This window comes from Copidosoma floridanum, unplaced genomic scaffold, assembly GCF_036245765.1.
Source record: "Copidosoma floridanum isolate Cflo_tuat_1 unplaced genomic scaffold, Cflo_Japanese_pri ptg000013l, whole genome shotgun sequence".
Taxonomy (NCBI): Eukaryota; Metazoa; Arthropoda; class Insecta; order Hymenoptera; family Encyrtidae; genus Copidosoma; species Copidosoma floridanum.
Window position 1 is genome coordinate 12432338 of NW_028321890.1, and position 25526 is coordinate 12457863.

Genomic DNA, 25526 nt, shown 5'->3' on the forward strand with positions numbered 1-25526 from the left:
TCCTTTTCTTCCCCTCCTCGTCTGTTTCTTTCGTTTTCTTTGCGCTAGATAGTCGCACGAGGTTACAAGTGAGCTTGCGTTCCTCCTTGAAAAATCGCCTCGCGCCTTGCCGTTGTATAAGTATATACACTGCGGGGCTTGCATTTTTGGGAACGACGCCTGGAAATTTGTCAACCACGCGTCCTTCTCTTTCTGTCACGGCTCGTGTTGTTTATGTCCCCTTTGTGGTTTTGTTTCTCTTGTCGTTGTCGTTGTTGTTGCCACCCCCCCCCCCGCCACATTCCATCAGCTCGGGTCATTATTCTCACCCGAGACAAATAGAAGCTTCGAGCCTGCAGTGCTCTCGCGAGTTACGAGTCCGAGCCGGTGCAGCGGGCAAATAATGTATGGGAATTTTTCACCAACGGCGCGAAAAAGAAGCAAAAGCTCCCCCGGGTCCAAGCGCCAACGACTCCACGAAAAATTCCCTGTTTCGCGATGCCCAAGTCGAGCTTTCAACTACGCTCCCAACAACCGTAACTCCAAGTTACGAGCGCCGAGTGTTAAAAAATAACATACTTAGCTAACTGTGTAGCACAATCACCTGCTCAGCGCACTTGTCACGTGTGTATGTAAGAATAAAAGCACCTTTTGTGGAATCGATCCTATACTTACACCCATACGTCAAAGATCCAACGAGAACCGCTGGTTGACGTATAAATACACGCAGCGTATAGGCATACATGTATATTATAATAAGGATGTAACCCGAGCCGTCGCGTCGCGTTTGCAGACTCGTGTATATACGTCGTGCCGTTGCTTATGTTAAAACTAGTCTGAGAACGTGTGTGATATACACGCATATATAAAACCTGGCGCTGCTGACTTGCTGATCAAGAAGTCAAGAGATAAAGAGAAAGAGCTGCAGCATTCGAGAGCCTATCATCTCTATAAATGCATCACGTGCTGCTGCTCCACAGTGATAAATGCTCTCTTGTCTTAACAAGTTTTTTTCGCCAACTTTATTGTTTCTTTTCCTTCCTTGTCCTTTTTTTTTTTTTTTTTTTTTTTCTTCCGTACCCTATCTGTTATTTTTAGAGACTTTGCATAAAGACGTATTCTCTTTCACACGCCACGCACCTATATAGACGCGTCTTGTTTCTTCGAGGTGGCAGTAAAAGTGAAATGGGTTTCACTAAAATTTAATTGAAATGAGAATTACAAATTTACAAGCCTACAATGGATTTTAATCACGATATACGTCCATGTTTTGGGTAAAAGTTCGTTGTATTGCATTGCCAAGTATATATCTTGTTCTGAAAAAAACTGAGCTGGGTCATTTTTTTTCGGACGAATGTTTCGAATGTTAGTCTGGGAGAGAAAAATGTTGAATTTTAGTCAAATGGCTTCTTTTGTATCGAGAAATTTATCATAAAGTGCAGGTATAATCAGTGCCCTGAACCTCTTGGTGAGTTAAGTATACATATTCTGGGAAAATAACTTCTTTACACTATCCTTGCTCATCCCTCCCGGTCACGGGGTACTGTTGAGAACTCGACCTGAGTCGATCTTGGTGTCCATGTCTTTGATATCCATTACTTTGCCAAGTTACCGGTAATAAGTACAAAAGTAAAAAGTAATAGGCTATGAAACGATATTACGGGTGTTTTGTGACAATTTTTGTATGTTAAGTGTTTGAACGACAATGTGAACGAAAACGGTTGATACAAAAAAAGTGTATGTTCGTAATATATACAACTTTTGTACCTAACATTTTATTTGCCTATTTATTATAACTCCTTTATCTCTAAAGAATTCTATGAAATGAGTTTTTGGGCCATTTTGACACGATTCGTACCATTTATAGTATTTAAGTGGCACTATAAAAAAAAAACTTGCTACACAAAAAAGTTTCATTTTGAGTAATGAGCTTTACATCTTTTGTATTCGCCGCTTTACTGTAAAATTTGAATACTGTTTTCACATACATTTTGCATTACAGAGAAATCTGCATTCCATGGCAGAATAAAACGTTTAGTACAAAAAAACGGTGTTTTACTGTAATTTACAACTTTGTCTTTGAACGTGAACAAACAAAATGTACCCGAAAAAACTAGTATTCCTTTTCAGAGTGCTATTGTAAAAATGCTGAAAATTTTTTTCTCCTTTATGAAAATTATCCAAGTACAAAACCAACAGCTTCGCCATTGAACTCGAAGTAACCTACAAAATTTAAAAGATTATTCGTAAATACCGTTTCACCAACTCAGATCACCTTCATCCTATAGGTTCGAAATTTGTTGAACATTGAAAATAGACGATTTATAAGTGGTTGCACTTTTTGACATCAAGCAATAATGTTCTGAGACGAACAGTTTTTATGTCCGCAAAATCAAATACACGAAAATACGACGGGTGCATTTGAAAATTGTCCGGTCAACGGATTTTCCCGCGATCGAGACGAGAGGATTGAGAGGAACAAGCTCTTATATCTCGTGTGTACGCGTATCAAATATCACATCCACAAAAGTTGAAAGAAGCACAGCGCCTACCTTCGCGAGTACACCCACATAAATGTGTACAAAGCAGGCACGCAGAGTACAGGTATATTGGAAAAAGAAGGATAACAATTTTTGCTTTCTCTCTCTCTCTCTCGCTCTCGAGAGTTCCGCAAACAGACCGCGACTCTGCGCACGCAGACACATACATACACGTACAAGTGTACCCTCAAGATCTCGGCTCCATCGGTACACTGGCGCGTAGTGGTTTCTCAGCTGATGCCCCGTCATCGAGGCGCTGCCGTGTGGACTCTCTCTTATAGCGCGTGCCACATCTTAAACCTCGACTCAGACCTCTCTTTCACCTGTTGCTGCTGCTGGTGCTCTCTCACCTCCCATAATATGCTAATGGACTCGAGTGCTTCTCTCGCGCGCACCGTGCCCGTTCGTGTGAACGTCATGCGTTGTGTGCCCTGGACATTCCGCCGCGAGAAAGCTGCCGCCGCATCCACGCGGATCTACCATCATGTACGTGTACACACATAGATATGTATATATACCGTGTACGTGCACTCGCCGGCCGGTCGGTCGGTTGTATATAGTTGCAGCGTGGGACCAAGTTCATGCCGCGTCTCGATAGGCTGCACCATCAGATCCTCTCGCTCAAGAGAGGCTCGATCGTTCTTTTTCTTTTCTACTATTGTTTTTGTACGCTATATATAGTTTTCGCGTCGGGACTCTGTTTTTCAGTAATAATGCCATCAATGTACAAGCTGTTTTTCGATTATCAACGACAAATGGTACGTACGAGGGTTGTCTCGTGGTTGGACCAAAATTGTCATACTCGTATGAAATCCTAACTACAGTTAGTACACTCCCATTCCCCTTTCAAATGAGTGGAGGAAATCAACTGTGGTTCTTGAAGTGGAGTAAGTTATATGCGGAGTTGATCCTTATTGGCGCTCGCCCAAGTCCTTTACGGGAGAAACTTTTAAGAAGCACGGGCCAAGGTCAAGTGTAAAAATCAGCCTCGTATACGGCACAGTTATGTGCATCGAGGCTCGTCGAAGGAGTTGTTGTGCGTGATCAACGCGACTTTTTCACTGGGAAAACACAAGCTGCTCTCATGATAAGGAAAATGTGCGACGATGACCTTCTCGAAATGGATTCCTTTTTTATTTATTCTGGACAAGTGTGATTGGTCAACTGGTACTTTTTGTGCTCTCTGAAACTCACTTTTTCACAAAGCAAGCGTAAAACTTCTGGTTACAAAAATTGACATTTCCAGCACAATGTGACAATACTATGCGAGCCATCTTTTGCAAAATGCGAAGAGCCTCGGCAAATGATCGTATAAATGGAACAAAGTAACGAGAAATAACTCGAAAAACACGTTACATTCGACGGACACAAGGTGTACCACGAGCGAAGAGCCAACCCACCAAAGACACATTAAGCCAGAATGTAATACAACGCCAAGTCCAATCGGACTCTCATCGCTTACACGCCGAGTAGATACTTATGGAACAACTAATGGCACGCAAAGGCGTGCGCGGGGGGGGGACCATACCCCGCAGTATCATTACACACGTGGTTATAATGTACACGCTCGAGGCGCACTTATGCCCCACATGAATTTATCACAACCGCCGCGCGAACTTTCCCGCTCTCCCCAGCAGCTCCGTGTTGTTTAAGCCGGGAAAAAAAGTCTACATAGGTATAATATGTAAAATTATTGCGTCTTCGTGACTTTCGACCAAAGTTTTTCAATTCTATGGCAGTAGGGGGGGGGGGGGGTGGGAAAAACAAATCCCCGAGATACAACCAGTCGACAAAGTACTCGACGAGCCAAGTCGGCAGGAAAGAAAACGACACATCGGACAAGACGTGCGGTATGGACGCGGATTTAGCGAATCGTGTGAAATAGAGCAATAAAGAGGAATAAGATGCCAGCTGCGGCAGCCATGTGTGTATATGTATGTATATGGGAATCGAAACGAGAATGGAGATGCGATGGGTGCTTGAACGTGTGTAAGGGAGGACGCGACGAATGGAGAGGAGAATATGTACATTCATCGAGGGGAGAGCGAAAGGGGGGGAGGAGGTGGGAGGGGGGCGATGAGGAGGAGGGACTTTGTCAGGAGAGAGGGAGAGAAAAAGAGGGCGGGGCTGGGATGCTGCGTCGGCGCGACTCATGCAGCTGTAGAGATGGAGCCCGCGGTATGGACTTTCACGGTCTCATCTCCGCGCCTCCATCTCACACGCGCTTTACTTCTCGCCACGCCAGTGTCCCTTTCTCTCTCTCGCTCTCTGTACATGGACGATATACGCACTTGAGTGCCCACGCTACATCCAATGCTCCTTTCCTGCTTTTTCCGTATACGTACCTATCGTGAGTGCACATGAAATTGTACGATGTTGTACCTGTTGCAGTTAGTATTGTTTTCGCCCAAACTTCCACGTCTTCCCTTTCAAAGGGCCCATACAGTATCAGCAGACAGCGAGCGTCGGATATGGTGAGGGAGAAACAGAGAGATGGAGAGTGATCCTTGTGCATTTTTAATTTTCGCCACGTTGGGACGCCAAGGTGCCGATCGTTTTTGCCTTTACGCTCGCAACAACCTATAATTTACAACAACCAACTCGTTGCAAAACTTCATAATCTTTGTAATTAGGTGTATTTTAGTGATGGATATCATTAGGACCAATTGCGATTGTTACCATGAATATGTACAATAGCATGCAGATGAAGCAAAAAAGACTGATAACATTCAACGTTGAATCATCAAACTGTTTACACTTGTAGTAAATCTATTTTTATATTGCTAAAAAAATACAGTGTAACTTACTGAACCTTCGTATTTATAGCATTACAACAATAGTTTAAATTTTATATTTTACTTTTGGTACAAGCAAAGGATTATTTAATTGTATGGTAATTTTAATTACATCTCGTAAAAACAAAGAATGATTGGGGTAAACGATTTACAAACCGTTTATTTTTACAACCCGCAAATGTCATTTGAATCATAACCACGTGATCTCAGCTTGAATCGATCAGATAACAAATAAAAGACTTCTTTCAAAGTTATCATTTTTTTAAAGATAATATTTCATAGGCTGTAAATACATTATTAAGTAAGAGTCTTAGCAGATAGGACGGGCTCATTTGAGTGAAAAAAAGCACCAAAGAATACCTAGTATGCACATTGATTTTCTTTAATGCACGTTTAGCTCCACGGAATATTTTATTTGTGATTAATAAACAAAGATCAACAGCACCCCGGTAACTACTTTATGTTGTAAAAAAAAGTAAGAATCTAGTGATTCTAGAGCTCGAGGTAACTCATGCCTCCAATATACTTTTCAAAAACGCCACTGGAACGCTACTTATATATACATATACTTGTGCATGCATCTACACTCGTGTTCACACGTGCCTAGCAACCCTATAACGAATTAGAGCGAACGAGCCGACCGCCCTTTCTTCGTACTTACCTGTGTATATATACATGTACATAAATATACACACGTCATTCGTACATCTGGTCTTGCCCCTCCCTTCCATTTGTCACTCCTCCTCCCTCGGTCGCTCCCTCTCTTCTCTTTCTCTCCTTTCCCGTGTGCGCGGCAAGTTGATTCTGGTTGCGTCGCGCTCTGGCGCCCATCGGATCCTGCCAAAATATTAGTAGGTATAAATGTATAGAGGAACCCGCAGAATCTTGACACGAATCCAAAAGAAAAGAAAAGAGAGACACCCGGCTGACGTTTAACTGCGGACGTCCTGCTGGCTAACGCCGTGGGTGCTCCCCTCGACATGTCTACTTACTCCATTTCTTTTCTCATTTCGCTCTCTGTGAAGCTGCCGCCTCTGTGTGTATGCTACATGCCTCACCTGCAGGATCCCATTCACCTTTCTCGACGCGCTTTTTTTTCTCCCCTTCCTTTTTCGTTGCTGTAGGTAATATTATATACTTGCGCGCAGTTTCAAGGATTCGTGATGAATCGGGAGAGAGAGCTCGATTTATCGAGAAAGCCACGTTTAGAAAAGAGCCATCGATTTTTTTTATACTGTTTTATTATTGGTCGATTGGCACGAAATAAGGATTTCTCTACCAAGTTGGACCCTTTGGGTTGTGACTGAGGTCAATTTAAAAAAGAAGATGTTTTTCTCGACAAACGATTTTACTTTAGGGAGGGTTCCTAAGTTTCGATGAAGCGTGACAAATACATGCGCTATTAAGAATACGGTGTTTTTAACTCATTTATTTGCATGGGTCTAATAAATGTTTGCTACAAATATGTACTTTTTAACTTTTTTTTTTTTTTTTTCAATATAATATTTTACCTAAAATACAATACGCTGTTTATGCTTAAGACAATTTTTTTTTAATTTATTGAGTGCAACCTAATAGTTAACACACCTTTTTCGGCAAAAATGATTGATCAAAATTTAAAGAAGAAAATACGTCAAAGGATTTGAAAAGTTACTAAAATGTTTTATTTTTATGAACAATGAACGTTAATATCTAAAAGCATCTGCTAGAAAAAAAAAATTTCGTTGGCATTCGTGTCATCTAAAATTTTTTCAGGAAAAACCAAAATTTCATTGAAATTGTTCAAATATTCATATTTCAATTGTTCCCAGGTCTGACAATAAGTATGTAAACGAACGAAATATAGTCAATGAACTATGCGTGCTGTTGTTACCTACTAAATTAATTCATTAAAAGTATGTATTGTGTTTAAAGAGAAAATTATATGAATTGCTACGTCGGTGACCCTATGTGTTCTGTTCAAAATTCAAAAAGATTCTATTCAGCAACGGTTGACCATGACGCAATTTACAAACAATTTTTCCACTTTGTTCGATTGTAGTAATATAAAGATCCACAATCATTAGTATTGAAATAGTTTTTTTTATATTAGAAACGTCTTTTCAATTTATCAATTCCGTATAATTCCTAAAGTTCTCTCTGAAACGTTAAACTTATTGAATATTTTTTATGTTGTCACGCGATTTTAGCGAGTGCTAGTAGCGAGTTCAAAAGTAATTTTAACTCGATAATACCATGGAATCGTAAGCATATGTATTGGTTCGAGAAAGTCCTTCGACGTCCTTCGTGCAGGCTCACGTACACACATGCACCTATTATAAACCTACTTCCTTCCATTCACATTCAAATTTTGGTTAAAAAATTTCAGCGACGCCACGACTCTCGAATTTTTGCCCCGCCCCCTCCTCGCCTAATTTTTTTCCGCGTCCAAGTATCCCGTGAAAAAAAGCATATCTCCCTGATTTTGAATTTCTATAACTATATCTCACTTTCCACTTTGTCTTCCTGACTCGCACTGTTATTTAAATACTCCTGCCAGACCCAAAATAACCCACCAAAACCACAATAACAGCGTGTGTCTCCCTGTCCTCTTCAACTTTTTGCCTGGACATTTTATGTTATACCACCCAGTTTTTAATTTTCCATGCAAGATTGTCTTTTTCCCATGCTCTCGGTATTTTTTTTTTTTTTTTTTTTTTTTTCTTGCGTGTAATTCATGGTTAACGCGGCGAGGGTTCTTAGCTCTAAGGAAGCCATCGCACTCTATTAAAGTCCCATTTTTTTTATACACGTACCATAGAACGCTTGGGCCTTAATAACTCTGATTGAAAATTTAACTTAATTTTCTTGCGCACTGGTTGACACGGCAAGTTAGACAAGTTAACTTTTATCACAGAAACTACGCTGGCACTTCGTGTACTTAATCTGGTTGCGTAAAATTAGCGAATCTGGTAAAAAAAAAAAAAAAGTGTCGCATACAAAAAAAAAAAAAAAGAAAAAAAACACTTATCATCCGTAACTAAGACGTAAAGTTATCCACCGCATTCCACAAATTGTTATTCGTCACACATAAAAAAAAAGAGGAAAAGAAGCAAGACAGAGAGGCAATTTCTCATTCCAAGGGCAAGCAAAAGCAGGGGCAAACGTATTGTCAAATCCAAAATCTCATAAGGATTCACGCAACCATTATGCTTGTACGCAAGCTCCTCCTTCTTTACAAAAAAAAAAAAAAAAAAAAAAAAAAAAAAGAATAAAAACATGGGCATCCACCGAATACTGCACGTACAAAGAGCGCCATAGGTACGTATGCCATGCACACCGACCTACCCGAGTGCGAGATCCTAAGAAAGGGGCCCATCCCCGTATATAATACTGTTCAGCGTAGCATATTTGGAACATCTTCTACTCCACGGAACTTTAATTACACGCGAGGGTTGGGATGAGGCTAGTGTGTTACGGACTGGTAAAAGGCAGAAAGCCATGTTTGGGTACTATGGGCTGTATACACAGCAAATTCCTTCATTCACTACCAGTTGCTGGCATTGAAAGAAGTAAATCTTCTCCACCCCGAAATAAAAAATATATGGTTGGGTGCAAAGCACATGTGCACTACAATGCACACGTGTGCCATCGATCGTGAAATCGCCGTCGTTGTCGTTCATTGTAGTATTCCCGCGAGGCGACAAAAACGAAAAAAAAGGTCAAGAATGAGGAAGAAAAAAGGATCCAGTGCATGAAAATAAAAGCAGCAAGTCACGCTCGACAAGCGCAAAAAAAATCGCGCGTGCGAGGAGCACGCGACAATGACTGCATTGCAGCTATACTGGCACGCATCTGATTCCCCGGGGGGGCCCGGGTAAGTGTTTGGCGTTTCGAAAATCCGTGAATACCCGCCCGCGAGATTATCCTCAAGAGTAATCCCCGATGCGATCGAGTCCGGATCCGCCCCTGCTGCTACCTTTTTTCTGCCCCCCCCTCCTTCCTTTTTTTTGGTCCTTGGTCCACATTCCTATGAACAAGGTATCGAACTAAAGGGCACCGCTGGCTGCGGCTAAAGTCAAGGGATTTTCCGCCCCTGTGGAAAGCGAGAGGCTCTCGGTTTATTTGTTTTTTTTGTTGTTTTTTTATTTTTTTTATTTTTCTTCTTTCTTTTTATTTTCTTTCCCAAGATATAAACGACAACCAAAGTCCGAAAGTTCTGCACAACTACACTGCAGGCCTCGTTTTTTATATCCCATTCGTATGTATACAGTTAGAGCGTGTGTATTCAAGTTTACGCTGCGTCACTCGCTCGCGCGCAAAAGTTCTCTGCACATAGGTAAATCCTCGTCGAGGACCCTTGTCCTTTCGGAAATCCTTTCGGGGTTTTGCGTCTCTTACTTGCTGGGGAGGGGGGTCTACCGTACCCTCGCTCCTCGAATCTCGAATTGTGTCATTGGCCCTATACGTATCTCTCGTGTTGCAGGAAGCACAATAAATTGAGGTTAGAAGTCCAGCCGGCCGGGGTTACGGGGGATGAGAGAAAAACGAGAACGCGTGGCGGTGCCTTTTTTCTCCGTTCGGCTCAATGGGGCGCACGCTGTTTTGACTTTCGAAGAAGAGCTTGTTACCGCTCCTCGTCCATTGTAGCGTGTATTGTGTGCGAGTGTGGTCGGCCCAACTTGTCTCCCGCTCGCGCAAAATAGACAACGATCCTCCCCCTCTTTTTTCACTCTCTTTGGCCTTACGCCCCCGTTTGTTCGAATTGTCGGTGCTGCTTTCCATTTATTTTGTTTTCCCTTCCCCCCCCTTTCCTTTCCTGCTCGAGACTTCCATTTGGGTCTCATCCTTTACCACTGACCGCCTCCTGCCTGACTAATGGCTTTTGTCGAGCGAGTCTATTTGCAAACCACCCCGTGTACCATTATCCATTGTACGCTTCGACTATAAATGTCAAGGTATTGTCTAACTTGTGTCGTATACCTACGTGCGAGTTGAGAAAAATATAAATTCGTTCTCTTTACCTCGTTGAATTCCACACTTTTGGAAACATCACGGCTGATTGATAATTGAGCCCCCGATCCAGCCTCTGGGAGCCCCCGATTCCTCTACTCTGCAGTAGGAAGAGGTATGTGCGCGTAACGTTTTTACAATCGAACGTTTACAATTCCAAACTGTCGTTTCGGGTGAGCAAGCTGGAAAGGGACTTTTCTAGAAGTATATTCTTCTGGACGGACGATCCCTGCGCGAAAAGCACACAGAATAAGAAAAAGAAAATGCGGTGGAAGCGAGTAACTGAACAGTGACAAACGTAAACCATTACTAATATATCCGACAAAGGGATGGAATTGTATACACCGGAGCACTAGCTCGGGGACACTCGCTCTCGCACGTCTCTTGGTGGTTTACCCCAATGCGAGTATGTTGTATAAAGCACTGCCCTACGGTGGAGAAAGTCACCTGAGATTCCCAAGTGGCCGTCAAGGACAAGGGCAATGCAGAGCGAAAGAGGAAGATGAATGTCCCCAAGGAGGAAAGGCGGAAGATGACCCTGTGGCATCCGGTGTCTTTGCGATTGAGCTCTCGTCTGTATATTGTGTGATTATAAACGTCATTTATCAATTCCTACGAACAACCAAAATTTATATACCCCACGGACACAACTCTGTGATCAATGTAGCGTATGTCTGTGCCTCCGTAAGATCGATATTACGATTTTTTCAGTGTGACTTAGGCTTCGCTGTAGCAAATGGAACACTATAGATGCTCTATCGTTCTCGAATCCTTAGCACTTTCTTGATTGTACCTATAGGTTGTACAATTCGCAGGACCATGTATATGGATGTGAATGTCAGAATTCATAGTTTTCATCCTATTATAAAAGGGAGATAGCGATTAGTATCGAATTGAAGGTTCTACTATATCGAATTAAACCTGAGATTTTATAAAATGTGCTGAATGAAGTTAGTTGTAAGATTATATGTCAAACTAACCTTTGTGGCGCATCGCGCGTCTTTCGAGGCTAGTGCATCAAATTTCAAATCTACAGGACACACGTGTAGGTCCTCCATTGATTCAATTCATAGATTCGTAAAGTATTGCAAAAAGTGACAATTTTTCCTTTGTTTTACGCGTTGATTCATTAATTTAGATTTTAAGAGTTAAGTTGCAAGTTGTTGAATACATACTGTACAACACGTGCAGCTTACAGTGCAAAGATGTAATGTATGTACGAATAGGTTAACGAATATACGTGAACATAATTAACAACCATGTACAAGTATTTTCATTACGGTTATTAGGATAAAGATAAACTAATAATATTAAAACCCAAGAATATGATATATATGACCCACTCTTGTACTTGTCAGGTATCTGGAGTGAATCCAATTTTTAATTCCAACTGTTTGATTGATTTTCAGAGGTGCAAGGAAAAGCTGAACACGCTGGCGATCTCGGTGATGAATCAGTGGCCAGGAGTCAAGCTGCGGGTGACGGAAGGCTGGGACGAGGAGGGCAAGCACGCGACGGATTCGCTGCACTACGAGGGCCGGGCCGTAGACGTAACGACAAGCGACCGCGATCGCGCCAAGTACGGCATGCTCGCCCGGCTGGCCGTCGAGGCTGGTTTCGACTGGGTCTACTATGAGTCCAGGTCGCATATACACTGTTCCGTCAAGTCAGGTGAGTTTATGTACTTTTCATGAATTTTTTTGTACGTTAACTTTTTTTTTTTTTTCTTCTGTATTGGGTTCTTAACAAAAACGCACTAAACACCAATGCAAAATCGAGAAAATTATAAGGAGTAAAAGTCTAAAGAGGTTAGGTTTTTGGAGCTACTTGTTTTTCAGTACTGGGAATGTATACGACATTTAGCGGAATACACCTTTTACATTTTGTTTGCAATGATTTGATACTCCACAGAGTCAAATAGTTCAAGGAACACTCGGGAATCCCACGCACGCGCCTTGTGAATCTTTCAGTTTACCTTGGTTTTACCTTAATTTCTTTTAATCAAATTAACCCACATAACCTCTAAAGTGAAAGACACAACCCATGCGTGATAATGGAAAAAATTTCATTAAACTACCGCTGCCAAGCAATCAAGAATGATAGTTTCAACTCGAATCAGTAATGACATATTTTTTTTAATCAAATTTGATGGGCGTCTTGGGACTCTTGGGAGTCGTAAAGTACCTATCGCTAGAAATACATTTCCAATTCCTTATTTTTGACCACAAAAAAACTCACGCCCACGAGTTACATTGAATTTCTGATAAAAATAAAAATTCGTTGATTGTTGTAACATGATCAAATCACTTAGAACCCCGTACAAGGCTCCAAAACTGAGTCGGGTCTCCAACTCCTGGCACGGGTGAAAAGATACACCAATCACCAAAACGAAAAACTGACCGTGAAATTCTTCGTTCTTGCAGAATCGTCGTCGGCCGGCAAGTCAGGAGGCTGCTTCCCAGGCTCGAGTTTCGTGCGCACCTCGGACGGCAGGACGCGCCGATTGGACGAAGTACGACTGGGCGACAAAGTAGCCGCGCTGGACCGCTCGAGCGGCGAGGTCGTCTACAGCGAGGTGATCGCGTTCATCGACCGACAACCGGACGCCCGCCGACAATACATGCGCCTGACGACGACCTCCGGCCACGTGCTCAAACTGACCCCGCAGCACCTGGTGCCCCTCGAGGGCAAGGAGCCCGCGTTCGCCGCCAGCGTTGTGCCCGGGGATCGGCTGCTGGTCAGGCACGAGCTCGACAGCAACGAGATCGACGCGAGCTTTAGCAGCAGCGCCGCCAGACTGGCGCTCCGCTGGGAGGAGGTCCTCGAGGTCGAGCTGATCGTCGAGGAAGGCGCTTTCGCGCCGCTCACCTACGAGGGCACGCTTCTCGTGAACGACGTCGTCGCCTCCTGCTACGCGGTGTCGAAGAGCGACAGCCTCGCGCACTACGCCTTCATGCCGTACAGGCTGCTGGCGATGGTGGAGTCGAGCATCGGGAAACTGGCCCAGGTCTTGCACGACCTGGTCTCGAGCGTAGCGAGCGATGCACCGACGACGACGGAAACGAGGAGTTCGACGACGACGACGACGACGACGACGACGAAGGTGGCGAGCGAGGGCTTGCATTGGTACGCCTCGTTTCTGTGCTACTTGGCGACCATTCTGCCCCAGAGCTGGTTCTACCAGTGAAGTGCCACTCGAGGTCGTAAGCTGTACATATATAATAGATACTGTGACAGTACACTCAAGTTGTACCATGCATTATTCCTGGCCAGTGCTTTTCGCGACAAGTCACCTTCCCCGTTTCTCTCGATTCGTGTCTCTGTACGACAATCGCGGCATCTTTAGCTCTTTTTGCACTCATTGTGCAAAGCATCCAAGTGGCAGTGTATTTATTTGCGGATCATACGATAGGCACGATGTTGCTTTACCGCGTCGCACAGTGTATTGGTTGTATGTGTATGATGACGCGTTGATTTTGTACCAAACGTCGATTGTACGAGGGGTGGAAGAATATTTTTGAATCTGTATGGCGTAACCCCGCAGGTATCTAGTGGCTCGTGTATGTGCACTACATGGGCATGTATTGTATTATTGTATAATGTAAAATAGCGTAAAGATATACATACATATATATATATATATATATATATATATATATATATACATATTTATATATAAATATATATTTTTTAAAATAGGTCATGATGGCCAGAAACCATTTTTGACTTGACATTGAGTCTGACTATTGTTAGCCTAGATTTTATTGACTTTTGCCGACTCTTAATCGTCGATATCTGCAAGCATAGTATATATTTAATATATCATCTACATACGTATATATATTAAATGTGTATCATATCGAATTGTCGCGCAAAAAAGTTTCTTCGTCATGTATATGTACAGTAGGTATTTATTTTTATCTTTACTCTCAGCGGAATCATCGTCCGTCCAATCGATCGATTGGCGGCTGACAAGCCGATTGAATCAACGACATTCCCCAGTGCTTTTATACCGAACTGTCGATATTTATAATCGAATCCAAGCGACTAGTTGACCAAGCCTTTTCATTACTTATTAATTAATTTATGTAATTTAATATTATTATTTAAGCAATTATTTATTCAACATCGAACTAAGTTTAAATTAAAAAAAAGGTGGCTCCCAAGTACGGAAGAGCTGTAGGTTTAGTTCATCGCGTACGCGTTTCAAAAGGCTTGTTGACTAAGCGTTTATCGATCACGTTGCGTTCGTGTGGCCGATAATGTAATAAGATTGATAATAATAACAATAATGTAATCATGATAGTAATTTTAACAATTTTTATTTGCAAGATAAACACGAGTATGAGTTAAGACGCCTCACTAGTTGAAAATCGGTAGGAATAAACTCCTACTCTGTACCATACAGTCTTTAATTTCTTGTAATGTGTCTTGCGTTTTTTTTTGCCATGCTCGTAAGGATAGTACGCGCTTAGGTGGTGCATTAAAAAAAAAAAAAAAAAAAAAAAAAACGTGGATAAAGCAAACTGTAACAAAAATTCATTCGCCTTCTAAGTACGTATAGAGTCGCGTAGCAGTTGAACTCGGAACTGAGATAACCACTGAAATAAATGAAATGACAAGAAAGTGTTTCAATGTATTTTTGTACGTAGTCTAAAATTTGTTTCATTGATTGGATAAAAATAAAATAATAGATAACAATGAATGAACGTTTATAAACTAAGTTAAGTTACCGTAAACATTAGCGTCCAAAGCTGTACTGTAATGTATTTAAGATGGTTATAAGACAAGATACCGTATTTTCTGTCAGTAATTTTCAAGGTCTATTCTGACCACGGTATGAGAATATACAGGTGGTTCGAAGGATAACTTCTGTACGTACTGTGTAGTTATTGTGTAGCATAAATATAACAGTACCAAACTCACTACCAGATTACATTATAGTATGGAAGAGGAAAATCTACATATATTTGAAATGATAGTGTATATATATGTGATAGTTTGATGTTACACAACTTGGCCCAATAGAGGTTATCCTTCGGAACACATGTCTTTTCATACACCGTGCATCGTGATTCCGACAGTTGTACCATAGTACCATCCATTAGTTTAAGTAAGTATTGATCAAATGGCGGAACTGTGTTTCGCTGATAGCATCTTGCAGTTTTCTGGATATCAGTTCTTACAATTACATTTTATCAATGAATGAGGACATTGATAAAACAATTCATCCAGATAACAGATCTAGAGTTTTACAATGATGTTGCAAATAATTCTGTCTGTATGTCTTGGAAAATTACATTCATGAAATTATATTTTTACCGTCATCACAAATTAAATGTTTACATAACGTTGCTTCAGTTTTTTAGCCAGTTGGCTTACATCCACGCTAGAGTACGTTACATAAGTTTTTGCGAATATTGGTGGGAATAGACATGATATTTTTATTTTCATGCATTCAAGATCGATGTTCATTCAGAACTTTTATTACAAAAATCAGGAAATAAAGAGCTAATGTTAACTAATACAAGCTTTAACTAACGGATGGTGCAGCTTTTAAATAGTCTCTCGGGAATAGTTTTGAACGCGACTATGTACAGAAACGTAAGCTAGAATGCGGATTTGTTTTCATCATTTACATCATACTTAGTTATTTCACAATCAGAAAGATTAATTTTGTATCATCATTTTAAACTAAAAAACACAGAAAACAATCACTAGTTTTGCAATGTCATTTCATTTGTTTCATTTAGTTATTTTAGTATAATCATGCTCGTACACCATGTAGCGCTAACAAGTCGAAAATTCAAGAAAATCTTAATAAAGCACTGACACATACGTTAATATAGAAATGAACTTGTTTGTGGTAGATCAGCGTCCTCGAAACGCTTCATTTAAGCGCGACTGTTTTTACGCGAACAGTGAGTAGCCGATTGTATTTAAACGACACAAGCCGATAGCCAGTGTCGGATGGACGCAATAATTAATTATATTATTTCCTTATCATGTATTACTATTTTTTTCAGCGGCGCGGGTGGCTCGAGTTGGGCTGGACGATCGAATGCGCGACAGCTCGAGCCCTGACTTTTGTACATATCGATTATATATATACAGTATACACGATTTATATACGCATGCACATATGCATTTAGTTTTGATAAAAACAGTCGACTGCAGCCGGGTGTTGATGTAATGTTCATTGTTATAACTACCGGTGATCGTTATTATTGTAATTTACCTCTAACTTTTTGTCTCTTTGGTACGTGAATTCATCTTCATTCGGAAATTTAATTGTCCACGGTAAAAAAAATGTTTCTCAAGCAAGTATGCGGGGTTGAAAGAGTTAAAATTTTACATTGAATTTTCTTCATTTATAAATTGTAAATGAAGACAAACTCGGACTTTTTTGTGCTTGACTCATTATACCCGTTATTTTCAATAAGGGGATAGTTAATTGAAAAGTGTTGTAAATCTCGATCTTGGATATCGATTTCCTTCTGATAACTTGCTTTCAAGATATTATCCATTGTTAAGTTTAAATATTTATTCAAGACATTGATGGTAACTTAAAAATTTTGGCATCAAAATTAACTCCTATTCAATAATATTTATGGATCACAATTAACATTTTTATTTTAAACTATTTACAGTCGTAGATACAACTCGAAGCCAAAGTATAAGTGGTTTAGAGTGTTTTTGAGTTAAGTACTACTTTACTGAAAACAATAAAAAAAACATCATTTTGCTGATACGGTAGATCGTATTTTGAAGGTCAGTGGATTTTATTTCATGAACCTGTGTACTTGCTATCAATTAATAGAAAAACAGAAATTACTCTTTTGCCTATTCTACCACATTGTTTATAACTTCGCTGTCAAACAACTCCATGCGCTTAAGGTATATTTTAATAGAAATGAAAATTTTGTAATTTTTTCAACCAAATGCAAACACTTACGTCAAGTTAGAATATTATTCGTAAGCAATACGTATAATATGCCGTAATTGGTACTGGTGTGTAGTACTATGAACAACAATTATTATTTTATCATAGATAGTATTATTATCTGTACGTAGAACAAGAGAATTTATAAATTATGTATATGTATATATTAGAAACAATTAAATTCGCCACATTTGAATATACAAATGAGTTTTAAATAATTAAATCCATACTATTTTTCCTACTCCTCATCACGTATATACCCTAAAATTCTTAGGTACTCATTTAATGTTTACCGAAAGCATACTATTTCTCGAGAACATTCATCTGAGTATCTAAAAAATACTGAAATTACCGATTAATTTCCTTATGGATATAAATGTCATTAACCTTGTGCAAAAAATTAAGATCCAAACCAAATTTTGTACAATAAAATTTATTTCATTTTATCATTATGAGAAGTAATAATTATTATTTTTTTTCTTGTTACAAGTCTTGTTACAAAAATGTCACCGTTTACATGTGTTGTTATTTATTTCAAGACACTTTTTTATAGATTACGAAACATAAGGGATTTTGTGACGACCGGCTCGAAGCATATGGATGTGGTTGCTACTACAGGCATGCATTTCTCACTTTCCGCTGTGTAGCACAGCAAGGGAAGCTACGTCGAGTTCGATCAGTTTAAACATAGACGTTTCACCACGGAAACGTGTCTATTTTGCTCTTTTTGTTTTGTGACTTTCTTGGGTTCAGACATTTTTTGTCAACTGAAAGCGCAAGACGTAATTTCTAGCTAGAATAGTCAAACTTTTTTGCCGATTTTTCTAAACAAACGTTGGTTTATTTTTCACACAAGTACGAAACAGTATAAAAAAATTTTTTTTTTTACCTACAAGCTAGTTGTTCGTAAAAGACGTAGGTAGATGCGTTTACATTCAAAAGTTACTATAAGCTACGACACTTCTACCACAAGATAATGAAAGATACTTGAATCTCGGTATCGAATATTGCTCTAGTAATTAAATCTTCGTTTCGACCGCTGGCTAGTTAGTTTCTCATCCAACTGTAGAGCAGTACAGATACCATCTGATCGAAAATAGTAAGAAGGCGATAGGTAGGCCCTACTCTCTAAATTTAAAACTGTGCTACGTATACAACTCTTTCACAATAGTGTATATTCACTGTAAAATAGTGAATATAAACTACTTAAACAGTGAAACAGGCAAATCCACAATTTTTAAGTTTAATGCTTATTGAAACTAGTAAATATTAACTGTGAAATAGTGGAATTTACTGCAAATTAGAAAATATTTACCAGTTCAACCAAGTTAACGGACTATTTAAGTTAGTTAGAAAACTTATTGTTGGAATTACCCGAAATAATATATATACTATTTGGGTATTTGTGATTGGGAAAGTGAACAAGATTTTCACTGGCAAAATAGTAAAATTTGAGAATCGTTTGCTTCCTTTGCTTGCGTCCAATCATTATCGATTTTAAATCGTATCATGTATCAGTAATCCAATGTACTATCTTAACTCAAATGAAGGGAATTGTCGTCCTATAAACATTATTTCGAGTAATTCCAACAATAACTTTACTAACTATTTTAAATAGTGGAACGTTGACTTGGTTGAATATTCACTATTTTGCAGTGAAATCGACTATTTCACAGTAAATATTCACTAGTTCCAATAATAAGTTATAAGTATACAACGTTAAAATAGTTAAATCGGCTGTTTTACAGTTTAAATAGTGTATATTCACTATTTAACAGTGTATATGCGCTTTTTTGAAAAAATTGTATACTTTTCACTGGTTCAAATTTAGACTATAGGATGCACAATTATCTATAATCACGTTAAGATCGTACATTGAATTACTGATATATATTAAAATTTGAAGTTCATGACAATTGGACGTAAATAAACAATTCTCAATTTTGACTGTTTTGTCAGTGAAAATCTAGTTTACTTTCCCATATAGTAAAATGTTCACTATTTCAAATTGAAAAAAGTATGTAGCAAAATCTCTGAAATATAGAAAAAAAAAATTAGTAAAGAAAATGTTAATACCCTTTATTAACAACGTTTTTAACTATCGCCATTCTTGACGATTGTCATCTTTCTGATTTGCGCTAAATCTCGTTTCGTTACAACAAATAAATAGCAATTTCTTTCTAAATTTATTATATAAATATTTTAATTAATATGCCTGCAAGCCGGTACATATACATATAAAATCACTAAAAACAACCTACTATTAATGTAAAGTTGCATAAAAAAAAATACGTCCGACTAAACGAAAAAAAATCATCTTTACTATTGTTGTAATTGCACAAATTGTTGGACAGATACAAGTAAAGTCACGAAAAACTTCTCATTTTTGACCATTATTTTGTAGTAGAATTTTTTTTTTGTACGCCCATCCTAGAGATGGACCTAATATTGTTCGCAATACCAAGCATTATTAGAGAATAATAGAGAATAAAGGCTGTGAGTCAAAGTGACACGCATTTTTTTATTATTTATGTAAATATTAATATACAAATAAATTATGATTTATAATTAATTTAAAATATTAAAAAAATTTATGTATCAAAAATATTTTATACTAAATATTTTTTCAAAATAAATAGATGATTTGGTATTATTTTAAATTTTTTGAAGTTGCATAGTTAATTATAAATGTATTCTGAATTAATAAATATTTTATTATTAATAAACTGATACTTACATATATATTATTTTAAATAATTTTTTTAAACTAGATTTAAAAAAATTGTTTAATTAGTATATTTTATAATTAATATAAAATTTATTAAAAATAAATTTTTATTTATGATAATTAGAAAATTCAATTTAAATTAAACTATTTATTATTTATCTCATTTAATAAACTAATAAATTTTTTTATTCATTAATTAAATAATCAAAAAATATATAAAATAAAAAGGCTAGAAACTAAATTATATATTCCTTACAAGATATACGAGCAATTTTTTTACATTGAATATCAGGCGACAAGGAACGTTAAGGCCAGGTTCTGGTCGAAAGATTTGTGATCTTTATGACAATAATGGGTAAAAATAAAATAATTTGTATAATTAAATTTTATCTTAATAATTTTGTTGATAAAAAATATTACTTGAATGAATTTGAAAATTTTAAATAATTTCATAAATAAAAATCAATATTGATATTAATATAAACATAAAATTTAAATTATTTATATTATAAAATTCAGAATTGATAAATCTGAAATTAAAATTCATTAAATATGAATATATCACGGAGAAACAATTAATAATTCGTCTATAAAAATGTAAAATCAATAGTGATCTGAGTAGTAAAAAATTAATAAGTAAATTGATGTTATTTCAAAATAATTGTTTACAAATATTCAATGTTACATACGATATGCAAGGTATATCATACTTATTCTCTCTGGTAACAGCGAGGCTACCTTAGCAAGAGGGTACCGAAGAGAGGGAAACAAGGTAATGTAAAGCCTAGTGAGCCTGAAATCACGGCAGTTAATTTTTATCAAATCAAGACACCGGGCGATAATTACGGGAGGATACAACGAGCCTAAATAGGAAACACACGCGCGACGTTGCTTTATAAATGTGGTATTCTGAATAAAAGCATTTACGGATATAAGTACTGATCATTTTCGCGACGCACCTTCTTACCAATCTTTTTCCTTGTCACGTAGGAAAGAGATTGGTAAGAAGGTGCGTCGGGAAAATGATCAGAGAGATTATTGATTATGATAAAACTATTAATAATAAAAAATAAAATGTTAATTGACAAAATTTTATTCTTATTTTACAAGTGTAATTAAAATTTAAAAAATATATGTATGTATGTATATATGTTCATTTGTAAAATAAAAAAATCTAACTAAAGTTTTTTTAATTAAAAATATTTAAAATAAAATTTGAACTACTAAAATAATTTAAAAAAAAAATATAATAACTTTTGATGAATATCTATTAATTCTTATTAAAGGAATTCAAATTAAATCAATGATAATTATTAAAAAATAAAATTTTTAATTATAGTTAAACAAAATTATCAATAGAATGAATTTTTATAATGAAGAATTTAAATTTAAAAAATGCAAGTTCAATATTTATTTATTGTAATACATCATAAATGAAAAGAAGGTACAATATTATAAATAAAATTTTTAATATCTATCAAAAATAGAGGTATTTCTTTATTAAAGAAATTCAAACTAATTATAAATAAGAAAGAAAATAAAAATTGGTGTAAATTAAATGCTTAAATTATAAATTAATTCATTTTTATTTAATTAGAAAAATAAATTGACATGATCAATCATAATTTATGTAATTTTATTACTAATCATATGAAAAAAAAAGATGACTCAGAACATTTTTTAGAAAATTAGAAAAAATAATCATAGAAATAGAAAAATAACACTAAAAATTCAATAGAGAGCCTGAGTGAAGGATTATATTCATAGATTAACATTTTCAATTATTAATAAATTAATTTCACTATTAATTTTAACTAAAATAAGAGGTACAGCACATTATTGCTAAAAATTTTATTAAAAATTAAACTTCCAATAAATAATGAAGCTAACTTAAGCTAAGAAACTGTAAATTTATTGATAACTTTTATTTCAATATTATTTTTATATAAAGTTGTATTCAAGATTTAAATATTTGAGATTTATGGAAATAATTTATATTATTTTATGTACAAAATGTTAGAATATTTCAATTCCTAACTCATTACGTGAATATTAAATAATGTATGTCTTTCAAACCCAAACTATTTTTTAATGTAATTATTTTGAATATGAAATTTAATATTTTTAATGAATTATTAAATAAATAAAATTTTATCAAAAAATTTAAGTCGAAATTAAATTCTACATTATTAGAGTCATTTTTTTATTTAAATCAAAATAAAGCTCCTTCCATTCACTTATTGTGTAACGCTCAAATTAAAATAGAAAAAATAAAATTAGCTCATAAAACTAGATAACAATAATTGAAAAAGAAATAAATGAAAATGGTAAAATAATCGCAATTTAAATATCAAATATTTTAAAAATAATTAATATTAAATAAAATTGTGGAGAAAATTGAAGTCGATTTCATGAAACTAAATCAAATCCACATTTAAATCTAGAAATTTTTTTTTCGTTTTTAAATACAATAAAGTTGAATAACAATATTATAATAAAAATTATTCTCATGAAAGTGGAAAATGAAAAATTTTTTACAGTTTTTCACATTAAACTTTAAACTTTTTAATTAAAAAATTAAATACACTCAATTATAATATGTAAATTAAATTAATTAGATAAAAATGCACAGAAATTTATGAAAAATAATGAAACTACATAAAAAAATGGCAATATCAAGTTGCAGCTTCAAATCCAAAAAGATAAATACTTGAAAAATTTGTTATGTGTAATCAAAAATAATTAGTTATTAAAAAAATTGTTCGTACTTATAGATGAATTTCATAAAAATCTGTTGATATAAAAAAACTGCATCATATTCTGAATCTCTAAAAATGAAAAAGTTGATAAATACTTTTTTAATTGAAGAAAAGAGAGAAATAATCCTAAAAAAGTTGTAATAATAAGTATTAATTTTATTTGTTTAAAATTTATATTGTTAATAAATGATGACATCATGGAATTTAAATTCTTGAAGATATTAAAATCACAGGACTTTAAAGAGGAATTTTATGAGGATTAACTATTATAATATTTTTGAAAGGTCATATTTCTCTTATTTTTATTATTGGAGATAAAAATTTATAAAAATACCATCAAAAAATTTGAAAACGAAAATTTCAAAAATAATAAACGAAATTATTTCTAACTTTAATCCTATTGAAACTTTGAATGTATGGAAACCTTGATGTAATTTTTCTCGATCTACATCTCGTGATTATTGATAAGAAATAATAATTGATAAAATTAAAGTAAAAAAATTAATTTAAATCCTATAAAATATAATCAAGAAACATAACTGATTCATTAATTAAAAATTCTAAACGTTATTAAAGTGGTTTAGGGTTTAATATCGTCTTTAAAAGATGTTTGAAAAATATTTTTTCCATAATTTAATTCTCTTTTGTATAAAACTCTTAAAACTAAAAAAACATGAGCTTGAATTATAGAAACACTCAATTTTCAAGTGATCAATAATCTTTGTTTTATCAATATTAAAATTAACAAAATTAAATTTAATGAGGAACTAATTAAACGAATCAAAGTCATTCATTAATGACCAGCAATAAAATGATTTAACTAAAGGATTAAGAATAATCTTATTAGAATTATTAAGTTTTCATGACTAAATTTTTTATTTAATAATATTTTTAAATCATTGTTTAAAATTATGATATTGATAAAAATTGAAGTTATTCATAAAGGAATATATCAATCAATCATAAAAATAATTTAAAAACTATAAATTCTTCTAAATCAATGTATTAAATAATTCATTAAAGATGAAGGATCAAAAATTAAAAATAAATTATTTTTATAGTTTAACAGATGCACTAACTCAACACGTGAATGATAGTTAAGGACGTTGCCTACTTATATAAAATAATAACAGAATCTTATTTTATTTGAGAATAGTAATATTAAAATTATTCTGAATCCACTCGTATTTTTTTAAAGATGCTTCACAATATTGAATATTAAAAAATAACATGATGAACCATTATAGTCATGGGGTTTGATAGAAAGACTGCTAAAATGTCATTAAAAACTACGATGTAATAATAATAACGATAAAAAATGTCATCAAAACTACCCGACTGGCAAACAAACTATTCAAGGAGTAATCATGCAAAGTTTTAACACATATTATAACCCTTTTCATAGATTAAAATATTAATCGGAAGAAATCTCATTACAAATTACACATAAGGAAAGTATTTTGCCATGCTTATTCTTTGTATTCAAAGTATTAGTAGTATAGTTGCCCACCAAAGAAAAAAAAAAAAAAAAAAAAAAAAAAAAAAAAAAAAAAAATTTACTACGTAACGTTCTTAAATCCACGATTCGTGTCAATGCGATTAGATAAATAAAACTCGATCTACGTCATAGGAACAATTGTGTGAAAAAAAAATTTATCATTACTCTTATGATGACGACCAATCTTATTAACCAATGGTAAGATCTATAGATACTAATTTATTTTCTACAGTAGCTTTGTAGAGTAAAATAAAGTATGATTGGAGTGTTTTCCGCAATCGTCACTAGCAAGTAGTTTTAAGTTGTGCTCTACGTTATCATCAGGTCGGTAAGTCAACTACTTTAAACTTACAGGCACTCTATTCCGTAATCTCGTAAGTAAAAATAGCAAACGACGCGAAAGTCAAAAACAAAAAAAAAGATTGTTTTGCTGTTTATTGTCGTCTGATATTTTAACTGGCTAGATTACGGAACAAAGAGCCAGTTAATTCAAGGTAGTTGACTTACCGACCTGATTGTAACGTAGGACGCAACCTACTATTACTTGCTGGTAACGATTCCAGAAACACCCAGTACGTGCGAGTTAATTCAAGGTAGTCGGCTTACCGATCAGACGGTAACGTAGAGCGCAACCTAAAATTACTTGATGGTAACGATTACGGAGAAAACCTATGATAGTTCCATTAAAGGGTAAATTTTTATGACAGGTGCTCGCCAACGTCCATACCACGCTGAAAGCACCGGTTCTCGTCTGATCACCGAAGTGAAGCAGCGTTGGGCGCGGTTAGTACTTGGATGGGTGACCGCTTGGGGACCCCGCGTGCTGTTGGCATCTTTCTTTTTGGACATTCTCCGTTGGAGCTCTTACGCTTTTCTAAATTCTTAATACTCTATTTACCAACATGTTGTTATTCCTATTACCAGAAAGAAAAAAAAAAAATTATTGATTAAAATTAAGATCTTATCAATCATAGCGGTTCAAATTAAGTACTAATTATATAAAAAATTCCACGAAAATTTTTTTAACTCGTATGATAGTTTTACTAGCTCATTGGTTTTTTTGTTTTTCAGGGCGACTGTGCTTACGCTTATCATTACTCATACATGCTTTGTACCCTTAGTGTATCTTTTTCCAATTAAAAAAAAAAAAATTTTTAAATTTTGTAGGCAAATGATAAATTTATAAATATTAGGCAATAAAATATTATTAAAAATTAATGTATTTTGAGTATATTGATTGACATTATTTATTTTATTTACCTGCAAATTCTAATAATAGGTGATTTTTTTTT

The 25526-nt window shown here is 35.6% G+C and overlaps 1 protein-coding gene and 1 non-coding gene across 2 annotated transcripts in view; both read left to right on the forward strand.

Moving 5' to 3' along the window:
• The window catches only part of hh (hedgehog signaling protein), an 86429-nt gene extending 72507 nt beyond the window's left edge, over positions 1-13922 (forward strand). Inside the window, exons 5-6 of the mRNA XM_089590671.1 lie at positions 11716-11977; positions 12730-13922. Of these exons, the coding sequence (XP_089446797.1) occupies positions 11716-11977; positions 12730-13493 (1026 nt within the window). The 3' untranslated portion in view covers positions 13494-13922. The remainder of the gene's footprint in view (positions 1-11715; positions 11978-12729) is intronic.
• An 11025-nt stretch (positions 13923-24947) lies between these two features.
• On the forward strand, positions 24948-25066 carry LOC111642861 (5S ribosomal RNA). The gene has a single exon (XR_002759600.2). It is a non-coding gene; the product is annotated as a 5S ribosomal RNA (ribosomal RNA).
• The last annotated feature ends 460 nt before the right edge of the window (positions 25067-25526 follow it).